A 12,226-nucleotide genomic window follows, 5' to 3' on the forward strand; every position below is an offset into this window, starting at 1 on the left:
TTCCTCTGCTAGACTGAAGATCCCTCTATTATCAAATGTATTATAGACTGATCAAGTCGCCCCCTTAACCACCTCTTTGTTAAGCTGAACAGACTGAGCCCTTGAAGTCCATCACTATAAAGAAGGTCTCCCAATATTTTAATGATTCTTGGGGTTCTTTTCTGAGCCCTCTCCAATTTATCAACATCCCTCTTGAATAGTGAGCACCAGAATTGGACACAGTATTCCAGTAGCAATGTGTCCAATGAACCCATCCCAGAAACCTCCTACATGCTTTCCAAGATGCACAAACACGGGAACCCAGGCCGACCCATCGTATCTGGCGATGGCACTCTTACTGAAGGAATAGCAAGACTCAGAAACCAACCTCAAATCATGCACCAGAAAAATGGCCAAATTCCTCCAAAGCCATCTTCCTTCCTCCAGAAAATCTGCAGCATTTACAACTTCCCCCAAAATGCCATCCTTGCCACCATGGATGTGACTGCTTTATACACCAACATCTGTCCCCATGACAGCATTAGCACCTGCCTCAGATATCTACAACAAACAATATTCTGAAATCACCCTAAACACATTGCCAAACTCATCCATTTAATCCCTACCAACAACAACTTCACATTTACCAACAAACACTTTGTCAAAACCATATATACTGGGATGGCTCCCCAGTATGTCAATCTCTCCATGGGCCACCTTCAGGAAGAATTTCTTGAAAAGTGCACCACAAACACAATGTCGTCTCTGAGAGATATGGATAATATTTTTATCCTCTGGACAGACGACCTAAACTCCACTATAGATTTCAACTTCAACCACCACTCATCCAAACCTATGGGTTCTTTTTGGGACTCTTCAGTCTTCTGCCATGTGTGGATTTAACAACAGTACTGGAAACATCTCCTCATCTCTGTTCCTGTCATACTCTGGCTATATTATGTTTAATCCTCCAAAAAAATTGGATTCTTGAAGTGCATTCTGTGAAACTGTTCCTTACCATGCTGAATTAAAAGTAGCTTGTGATCACCAGCACATTAAAATCTATATGAAATTTCACAGGTGATGCGACACAAAATAAACAAAACCACATGATAATGATATTCATGTGATTAATGGAATCTACCACAGCTCAACAATGTGTCATGGACCTATGACTAAGGTTAAGATTTTGTCATGGGTATTTTTAATAAAAGTCAGGGACAGATCACAGGCAATAAACAAAAATTCATGGAAGCCCACGACTTGTCCCTCCCTGACTTTTACTAAAAATACCACTGCTCCTGCAGTGAGAGCTGAAGCCGAAGAAGTCATGGAGGTCTGTTAAAGTCACAGAATGTGTGACCTCCATGACAAAACCATATCCTTACTGATGAACAACAAGCCTGCACTCTTCTCTGGCCATTAAGCTATCTCCACTGTACCTTAACATTCCAAGCTGCTGAGGAGCTTTGCCTTTTCTTTTTTAAAATCAAGCCACCAGAGAAAGGTTTCCTTGTTCATCCCCAAACTTCCCAGTGAGGAATTTCCTCCTCAAAATGCAGTGACCTAAAGACCCAGGACAGTCAATATACAGTCGTAGGCCAGTGAATATTTTAGGGTCCAATATGACTCTGCAAAGCTAGACATGGGAGCATTATATCAATGGCAAAGGGAAAAGCCTAACATTCCAATGGAAGACACAGCATGTGCTTCTGGTTCTGGGGAGTCCAGAGATATGGGAACTGAATATCACAATGTTAGTATATATGGGGAAACTATTTTAAGGTTATTTTTAAAAGTGGCAAAGAGTCCTGTGGCACCTTATAGACTAACAGACATATTGGAGCATAAGCTTTTGTGGGTTAATACCCACTTCATCAGATGCATGTAGTGGAAATTTCCAGAGGCAGGTATAAATATGCAAGCAAGAATCAGGCTAGGGATAACAAGGTTATTTTTAAGTGTTTTAAACATAGTTGCATGTATCTTCTCCCTCAGAGGTCTGTACAGTTGGATTCATGGTAGTAGGAGCCTGGTTTTGTACTTGATAGGATATAACACAGATAGCATAAAGGATAGCTGATGGTATGGTGGGGTAAAAAGTTATTACTAGCACACATCTGCAATGAGATACAGAACTTGATTGCAAGTTCACCTTTTGAGAGTAATAAGCCAATCCCAAGCTCACTCCAATAAAATCTTTGTTCCATTTAGTATATACTAACAGAAACAGCATTCAAACTTATGGGAAAATACAAGCTCTATATAGTATATTTAAAACCCCATTCAGTTTTTACTGATTTTTACCAAAAATTCCCAGGTTTTTCAAAAGCTGGTTTGGGGGGTTTATTAATTTATATATCACATTAGATGGACGGATATGTGTGAATAACAAATTAGTCTAAGTGTAAATGAAAAGCTGCCTATTAAAGTAAGGCAATGTGGTGGAAAATTAACAGTACATTGTGTTAATGTACGGTTCATTACATAAACCACAGGATTTACACTGGTTTTACTTTCAATACTCATACTTTCCTCTATTTGCTGCTTTACTTTTGTTCTAGCATCCCCTAATAGGAATCCCAAAATTTACCCAGAAAACTATTAAGTTAATTTTTTCACCCATTTTTACCCTTTTAAATTTTTTCTAACAAACAGATAAATTCCTGGGAAATTTTAAACAAAACAACATCCAAAAATGAAAGGTCTTGACTATATTTTATGGTGACATAACACAACAAAGAAAAAAATTCACTGGTAGCCAAGGAAAATAATTCAAACTGGAGAAATATAAATTTATCTAGAAGCAGTAAGGATTCCAGAAGCAATGTTATACATCGGCTGCATTGGCTAGAAGTTCCAAAAACACCAGTTACAATAATCTATCCTTGGGAAGCTAAAAATATCAATGTTTCAATTGCCTTGTCAAGCAGAGGTAATAGTAAATGAGACATCAAAAGAATAAGCACCAGCCTTAGTGATGGAAACAAAATACTTCTCAAGAGAGAAGACAAAAGCAATGCAACTCCCAGGGTCTTGATGGTCAGACATGGTGAAATGTTATCCTCAGAGTACTTCATCAGAGAAAGCTCTGTAGAGGATCAGGCACCAGAAAATTCAGTTTTATTGGAGTTTAATTTGCAAGCTCTTTGCCACTAAAGCAAATCATGATGACAATGGGATGCTCAGCAGACTGACAGAACTCTGAAGTAAACAGCAACGTTATCAGCATAGTAAGGTTTCAGAGTAACAGCCGTGTTAGTCTGTATTCGCAAAAAGAAAAGGAGTACTTGTGGCACCTTAGAGACTAACCAATTTATTTGAGCATGAGCTTTCGTGAGCTACAGCTCACTTCATCGGATGCATACCGTGGAAACTGCAGCAGACTTTATATACACACAGAGCATATGAAACAATACCTCCTCCCACCCCACTGTCCTGCTGGTAATAGCTTATCTAAAGTGATCATCAAGTTGGGCCATTTCCAGCACAAATCCAGGTTCTCTCACCCTCCACCCCCCCACACACAAATTCACTCTCCTGCCGGTAATAGCCCATCCAAAGTGACAACTCTCTACACAATGTGCATGATAATCAAGTTGGGCCATTTCCTGCACAAATCCAGGTTCTCTCACCCCCTCACCCCCCTCCAAAAAACACACACACAAACTCACTCTCCTGCTGGTAATAGCTCATCCAAAGTGACCACTCTTCCTACAATGTGCATGGTAATCAAGGTGGGCCATTTCCAGCACAAATTCAGGTTCTCTCACCCCCCCCACCCCCATACACACACAAACTCACTCTCCTACTGGTAATAGCTCATCAAAAGTGACCACTCTCCCTACAATGTGCATGGTAATCAAGGTGGGCCATGTCCAGCACAAATCCAGGCTCTCTCACCCCCGCCCCTTTTTTCCAGGGACACACACACACAAACTCACTCTCCTGCTGGCAATAGCTCATCCAAACTGACCACTCTCCAAGTTTAAATCCAAGTTAAACCAGCCCTGGTCTACACTAGGACTTTAGGTTGAATTTAGCAGCATTAAATCGATGTAAACCTGCACCCGTCCACACAATGAAGCCCTTTATTTTGACTTAAAGGGCTCTTAAAATCGATTTCCTTACTCCACCCCTGACAAGTGGATTAGCGCTTAAATCGACGTTGCCGGCTCGAATTTGGGGTACTGTGGACACAATTCGATGGTATTGGCCTCCAGGAGCTATCCCAGAGTGCTCCATTATGACCGCTCTGGACAGCACTCTCAACTCAGATGCACTGGCCAGGTAGACAGGAAAAGAACTGCGAACTTTTGAATCTCATTTCCTGTTTGGCCAGCGTGGCAAGCTGCAGGTGACCATGCAGAGCTCATCAGCACAGGTGACCATGATGGAGTCCCAGAATCGCAAAAGAGCTCCAGCATGGACCGAACGGGAGGTACGGGATCTGATTGCTGTTTGGGGAGAGGAATCTGTGCTATCAGAACTCCGTTCCAGTTTTCAAAATGCCAAAACCTTTGTCAAAATCTCCCAGGGCATGAAGGACAGAGGCCATAACAGGGACCCGAAGCAGTGCCGCGTGAAACTGAAGGAGCTGAGGCAAGCCTACCAGAAAACCAGAGAGGCGAACAGCCGCTCTGGGTCAGAGCCCCAAACATGCCGCTTCTATGATGAGCTGCATGCCATTTTAGGGGGTTCAGCCACCGCTACCCCAGCCGTGTTGTTTGACTCCTTCAATGGAGATGGAGGCAATACGGAAGCAGGTTTTGGGGACGAAGAAGATGATGATGAGGAGGAGGTTGTAGATAGCTCACAGCAAGCAAGCGGAGAAACCGGTTTTCCCGACAGCCAGGAACTGTTTCTCACCCTAGACCTGGAGCCAGTACCCCCCGAACCCACCCAAGGCTGCCTCCTGGACCCAGCAGGCGGAGAAGGGACCTCTGGTGAGTGTACCTTTTAAAATACCATACATGGTTTAAAAGCAAGCATGTGAAAGGATTACTTTGCCCTGGCATTTGCGGTTCTCCTAGATGTAGTCCTAAAGCCTTTGCAAAAGGTTTCTGGGGAGGGCAGCCTTATTGCGTCCTTCATGGTAGGACACTTTACCACTCCAGGCCAGTAACACGTACGCGGGAATCATTGTAGAACAAAGCATTGCAGTGTATGTTTGCTGGCATTCAAACAACATCCATTCTTTATCTCTCTGTGTTATCCTCAGGAGAGTGAGATATAATTCATGGTCACCTGGTTGAAATACAGTGCTTTTCTTCAGGGGACACTCAGAGGAGCCCATTCCTGCTGGGCTGTTTGCCTGTGGCTAAACAGAAACGTTCCCCGCTGTTAGCCACAGGGAGGGGGGGAAGGTTGAGGGGGTAGTCACGCGGTGGAGGGAGGCAAAATGCGACCTTGTAACGAAAGCACATGCGCTATGTATGTAATGTTAACAGCAAGGTTTACCCTGAAAGAGTGTAGCCACTGTTTTATAAAATGTGTCTTTTTAAATACCGCTGTCCCTTTTTTTTTCTCCACCAGCTGCATGTGTTTCAATGATCACAGGATCTTCTCCTTCCCAGAGGCTAGTGAAGCTTAGAAAGAAAAAAAAACGCACTCGCGATGAAATGTTCTCCGAGCTCATGCTGTCCTCCCACACTGACAGAGCACAGACGAATGCGTGGAGGCAAATAATGTCAGAGTGCAGGAAAGCACAAAATGACCGGGAGGAGAGGTGGCGGGCTGGAGAGAGTAAGTGGCGGGCTGGAGAGAGTAAGCGGCGGGCTGAAGACAGGGCTGAAGCTCAAATGTGGCGGCAGCGTGATGAGAGGAGGCAGGATTCAATGCTGAGGCTGCTGCAGGACCAAACCAGTATGCTCCAGTGTATGGTTGAGCTGCAGCAAAGGCAGCTGGAGCACAGACTGCCACTGCAGCCCCTCAGTAACCAACCGCCCTCCTCACCAAGTTCCATAGCCTCCATACCCAGACGCCTAAGAACGCGGTGGGGGGGCCTCCGGCCAACCAGCCACTCCACCACAGAGGATTGCCCAAAAAAAAAGAAGGCTGTCATTCAATAAATTTTAAAGTTGTAAACTTTTAAAGTGCTGTGCTTAAAGTGCTGTGTGGCATTTTCCTTCCCTCCTCCACCACCCCTCCTGGGCTACCTTGGTAGTCATCCCCCTATTTGTGTGATGAATGAATAAAGAATACATGAATGTGAAGCAACAATGACTTTATTGCCTCTGCAAGCGATGATTGAAGGGAGGAGGGGCGGGTGGTTAGCTTACAGGGAAGTAGAGTGAACCAAGGGGCGGGGGGTTTCATCAAGGAGAAACAAACAGAACTTTCACACCGTAGCCTGGCCAGTCATGAAACTGGTTTTCAAAGCTTCTCTGATGAGTACCGCGCCCTCCTGTGCTCTTCTAACCGCCCTGATGTCTGGCTGCGCGTAACCAGCAGCCAAGCGATTTGCCTCAACCTCCCACCCCACCATAAACGTCTCCCCCTTACTCTCACAGATATTGTGGAGCACACAGCAAGCAGTAATAACAGTGGGAATATTGGTTTCGCTGAGGTCTAAGCGAGTCAGTAAACTGGCCAGCGCGCCTTTAAACGTCCAAATGCACATTCTACCACCATTCTGCACTTGCTCAGCCCGTAGTTGAAAAGCTCCTGACTACTGTCCAGGCTGCCTGTGTACGGCTTCATGAGCCATGGCATTAAGGGGTAGGCTGGGTCCCCAAGGATACATATAGGCATTTCAACATCCCCAACAGTTATTTTCTGGTCTGGGAATAAAGTCCCTTCCTGCAGCTTTTGAAACAGACCAGAGTTCCTGAAGATGCGAGCATCATGCACCTTTCCCGGCCATCCCACGTTGATGTTGGTGAAACGTCCCTTGTGATCCACCAGAGCTTGCAGCACTATTGAAAAGTACCCCTTGCGGTTTATGTACTCGCCGGCTTGGTGCTCCGGTGCCAAGATAGGGATATGGGTTCCGTCTATAGCCCCACCACAGTTAGGGAATCCCATTGCAGCAAAGCCATCCACTATGACCTGCACGTTTCCCAGGGTCACTACCCTTGATATCAGCAGATCTTTGATTGCGTGGGCTACTTGCATCACAGCAGCCCCCACAGTAGATTTGCCCACTCCAAATTGATTCCCAACTGACCGGTAGCTGTCTGGCGTTGCAAGCTTCCACAGGGCTATCGCCACTCGCTTCTCAACTGTGAGGGCTGCTCTCATCTTGGTATTCATACGCCTCAGGGCAGGGGAAAGCAAGTCACAAAGTTCCATGAAAGTGCCCTTACGCATGCGAAAGTTTCGCAGCCACTGGGAATCGTCCCAGACCTGCAACACTATGCGGTCCCACCAGTCTGTGCTTGTTTCCCGAGCCCAGAATCGGCGTTCCACAGCATGAACCTGCCCCATTAGCACCATGATGCATGCATTGGCAGGGCCCATGCTTTCAGAGAAATCTGTGTCCATGTCCTGATCACTCACGTGACCGCGCTGACGTCGCCTCCTCGCCCGGTATCGCTTTGCCAGGTTCTGGTGCTGCATATACTGCTGGATAATGCGTGTGGTGTTTAATGTGCTCCTAATTGCCAAAGTGAGCTGAGCGGCCTCCATGTTTGCCTTGGTATGGCGTCCGCACAGAAAAAAGGCGCGGAACGATTGTCTGCCGTTGCTCTGACGGAGGGAGGGGCGACTGACGACACGGCTTACAGGGTTGGCTTCAGGGAGCTAAAATCAACAAAGGGGGTGCCTGTACATCAAGGAGTATTTCAGGCAGGACTTCACGGAGGGTTCCAATAAGAAATGGTGCACCTAAGTTATTGTCCTTATTGGAACAAGAAGGTTAGCCTGGCCTCTGATTGATACATGGCTAGATTTACCTCGCTGCACCTTCTCTGTGAGTGACTGCAGTGTGATCTAGAAGAATGAGTCCCCTAGACAGGGGAGGGGGGGAAGCAAATGAGTACAAAACAAATCTGGTCTATTTCTTGTTTTGATCCACTCCATCTATCTTTTACATCTTTGGCTGGCAGCAGACGGTGCAGAAGGACTGCATGCCATCCACATCTCATGGCTGCTCGGCAGAAGATGGTACAGTACGACTGCTAGCAGTCCGTATCGCCTGCCCGCTCACCATAAGACGGTTCAATAGGACTGACTGCAGGACTAAAGAGAATGACCTGGTCAAGTCACTCCAAATTTAGTCCCTGCGCCCATGTCTGCCCAGGCGCTCCCAGCCGACGTGGCCAGGAGCACCTCGGACATGACGATGACGGCTACCAGTCGTACTGTACCGTCTGCTGCCACAAGGCAAGGGGTTGCTGCTACTGTGTAGCAATGCCGTACCGCGTCTGCCAGCACCCAGGAGACATAGGGTGACGGTTACCTGAGCGGGCTCCATGCTTGCAGTTGTATGGCGTCTGCACAGGTAACTCAGGAAAAAAGGTGCGAAATGATTGTCTGCCCTTGCTTTCACAGAGAGAGGGAGGGAACGGGGGCCTGACGATACGTACCCAGAACCACCCGCGACAATGTTTTAGCCCCATCAGGCATTGGGATCTCAACCCAGAATTCCAATGGGCAGCGGAGACTGCGGGAACTGTGGGATAGCTACCCACAGTGCAACGCTCCGGAAGTCGATTCTAGCCTCGGTACTGTGGAAGCGCTCCGCCGAGTTAATGCACTTAATGCACTTAGAGCATTTTCTGTGGGGACACACACACTCGAATATATAAAACCGATTTCTAAAAAACCGACTTCTATAAATTCGACCTTATTCTGTAGTGTAGACATACCCCCAGAACGTCGGGGGGGGGGAGGAAAAAACAAGGGGAAATAGGCTCCCTTGCATAATGACTTAGCCACTCCCAGTCTCTATTTAAGCCTAAATTAATAGTATCCAATTTGCAAATGAATTCTAATTCAGCACTTTCTCACTGGAGTCTGGATTTGAAGTTTTTTTATTTTAAGATAGCGACCTTCATGTCTGTGATTGTGTGACCAGAGAGATTGAAGTGTTCTCCGACTGGTTTATGAATGTTATAATTCTTGACATCTGATTTGTGTCCATTTATTCTTTTACGTAGAGACTGTCCAGTTTGACCAATGTACATGGCAGAGGGGCATTGCTGGCACATGATGGCATATATCACATTGGTGGATGTGCAGGTGAACGAGCCTCTGATAGTGTGGCTGATATTATTAGGCCCTGTGATGGTGTCCCCTGAATAGATATGTGGGCACAGTTGGCAACGGGCTTTGTTGCAAGGATAAGTTCCTGGGTTAGTGGTTCTGTTGTGTGGTATGTGGTTGTTGGTGAGTATTTGCTTCAGGTTGCGGGGCTGTCTGTAGGCAAGGACTGGCCTGTCTCCCAAGATTTGAGAGAGTGTTGGGTCATCCTTTAGGATAGGTTGTAGATCCTTAATAATGCGTTGGAGGGGTTTTAGTTGGGGGCTGAAGGTGACGGCTAGTGGCGTTCTGTTATTTTCTTTGTTAGGCCTGTCCTGTAGTAGGTAATTTCTGGGAACTCTTCTGGCTCTATCAATCTGTTTCTTTACTTCCGCAGGTGGGTATTGTAGTTGTAAGAAAGCTTGACAGAGATCTTGTAGGTGTTTGTCTCTGTCTGAGGGGTTGGAGCAAATGCGGTTGTATCGCAGAGCTTGGCTGTAGACGATGGATTGTGTGGTGTGGTCAGGGTGAAAGCTGGAGGCATGTAGGTAGGAATAGCGGTCAGTAGGTTTCCGGTATAGGGTGGTGTTTATGTGACCATTGTTTATTAGCACTGTAGTGTCCAGGAAGTGGATCTCTTGTGTGGACTGGACCAGGCTGAGGTTGATGGTGGGATGGAAGTTGTTGAAATCATGGTGGAATTCCTCGAGGGCTTCTTTTCCATGGGTCCAGATGATGAAGATGTCATCAATATAGCGCAAGTAGAGTAGGGGCTTTAGGGGACGAGAGCTGAGGAAGCGTTGTTCTAAATCAGCCATAAAAATGTTGGCATACTGTGGGGCCATGCGGGTACCCATAGCAGTGCCGCTGATCTGATCTATTCAGAGGATAGACCTACCCCCCCCCCCGACGTTCTGGTTTAACTTGGATTTAAACTTGGAGAGTGGTCAGTTTGGATGAGCTATTGCCAGCAGGAGAGTGAGTTTGTGTGTGTGTGTGTGTGTGTGTGTGTCCCTGGAAAAAAAGGGGGGGGGGGTGAGAAAGCCTGGATTTGTGCTGGACATGGCCCACCTTGATTACCATGCACATTGTAGGAAGAGTGGTCACTTTGGATGGGCTATTACCGGCAGGAGAGTGAATGTGTGTGTGGGGGGGTGGAGGGTGAGAGAACCTGGATTTGTGCTGGAAATGGCCCAACTTGATGATCACTTTAGATAAGCTATTACCAGCAGGACAGTGGGGTGGGAGGAGGTATTGTTTCATATGCTCTGTGTGTATATAAAGTCTGCTGCAGTTTCCACGGTATGCATCCGATGAAGTGAGCTGTAGCTCACGAAAGCTCATGCTCAAATAAATTGGTTAGTCTCTAAGGTGCCACAAGTACTCCTTTTCTTTTTGCGAATACAGACTAACACGGCTGTTACTCTGAAACCTTACTATGCTGATAACGTTGCTGTTTACTTCAGAGTTCTGTCAGTCTGCTGAGCATCCCATTGTCATCATGATTTGCTTTAGTGGCAAAGAGCTTGCAAATTAAACTCCAATAAAACTGAATTTTCTGGTGCCTGATCCTCTACAGAGCTTTCTCTGATGAAGTACTCTGAGGATAACATTTCACCATGTCTGACCATCAAGACCCTGGGAGTTGCATTGCTTTTGTCTTCTCTCTTGAGAAGTATTTTGTTTCCATCACTAAGGCTGGTGCTTATTCTTTTGATGTCTCATTTACTATTACCTCTGCTTGACAAGGCAATTGAAACATTGATATTTTTAGCTTCCCAAGGATAGATTATTGTAACTGGTGTTTTTGGAACTTCTAGCCAATGCAGCCGATGTATAACATTGCTTCTGGAATCCTTACTGCTTCTAGATAAATTTATATTTCTCCAGTTTGAATTATTTTCCTTGGCTACCAGTGAATTTTTTTCTTTGTTGTGTTATGTCACCATAAAATATAGTCAAGACCTTTCATTTTTGGATGTTGTTTTGTTTAAAATTTCCCAGGAATTTATCTGTTTGTTAGAAAAAATTTAAAAGGGTAAAAATGGGTGAAAAAATTACAAGTACAGCATAGTAAGGTTACCCTAAATCATAACAATAAGAAAGAGAATAGTGTCAGCATACGTACAGCCCACCCACAATTGCAAGGACCCCAACAGAGAAACAGTTGTAGCATGCCAGAACACAGACCAAATGGATCAGACCTCAGTCACCCTACAGGTATGGTCACAGATCACAGAGAAAAATCTTTGCTGGTGAGGAAGCAACAGGAGATACAAAAACTTTGGTCACCATTATGGTTATTATATCACTTCCTATCTTAGTGTATTTACTGTAATATTCCTGCAGCAACTAAAGGGATTGTCCCTACCCCTAGAAAGGAACCTTGCCAATCCATACAAATGACTAGGAGAGCCAGTGCATATTACAAAATGTGTCTAGTAGAGGAACAAACCACACCTATGCTTAAAGTTGCCTCTCGCTTTCTTTTATAAGCCATTATTCTCAGTTGCTTACCACTGCCACACTTTAAACTTCATAGGCTGAAATTGTACGTGCTTTTCATGCGCCTCATGCTGTATCTTTTTGTTCGGGGAAAAACCTTTTTCCCAGTGCCAATATTTTTCTCAATAATTTCTTTAAAGAGCTTCTAGTATCTCCAGCTCCAAGAACAGCAGGTACCATACGCTAAGTAATCCTATTTTCTTCAAGTATGTGTCAGTGTAGATCCAACTGTAGGTGAATGGCAACCAGTCTCCTCTTCTAGACAGTGAGAGGGAGGAGTATCACTCATGTTAATTAACTAATGATTGAAGTTCTGCTCTTCTGAGCTTGGCACCTGAGCTCATGTGTACGATGTTTAATGAAAGGCAGCAGGTTGCTCCATGCGGCTGCCTTGCAAATCTCTGAAAACGGATCATTTCTTAAGCAGGCTGATGAGGTTGCCTATGCTCTGGTAGAGTGCAGCTTGACATGCAGTGGGAGAGGTTCACCAGCCAGCTGGTAACAGGTGGAAATGCACAATGTGATCCATTGGAGAGTCTCTTAGAAGAGATTGCCTGGC

At 45.5% G+C, this 12,226-nt stretch overlaps 3 protein-coding genes across 5 annotated transcripts in view; 2 read left to right on the forward strand and 1 right to left on the reverse strand.

Annotated features, from left to right (window-relative positions):
• The window catches only part of MON1A (MON1 homolog A, secretory trafficking associated), a 413,585-nt gene that overhangs the window by 269,462 nt on the left and 131,897 nt on the right, over positions 1-12,226 (forward strand). The window lies entirely within an intron of this gene.
• The window catches only part of RBM6 (RNA binding motif protein 6), a 144,181-nt gene that overhangs the window by 43,199 nt on the left and 88,756 nt on the right, over positions 1-12,226 (reverse strand). The window lies entirely within an intron of this gene.
• On the forward strand, positions 4,037-6,191 carry LOC140915293 (uncharacterized). Its single transcript, XM_073354875.1, has 2 exons — positions 4,037-4,925; positions 5,515-6,191. The coding sequence occupies exons 1-2, from the start codon at positions 4,343-4,345 to the stop codon at positions 6,048-6,050; spliced, it is 1,119 nt and encodes a 372-aa protein (XP_073210976.1). The 5' UTR covers positions 4,037-4,342; the 3' UTR covers positions 6,051-6,191.

The sequence above is a fragment of the Lepidochelys kempii genome, chromosome 7 (assembly GCF_965140265.1).
Source record: "Lepidochelys kempii isolate rLepKem1 chromosome 7, rLepKem1.hap2, whole genome shotgun sequence".
Lineage (NCBI taxonomy): Eukaryota > Metazoa > Chordata > Testudines > Cheloniidae > Lepidochelys > Lepidochelys kempii.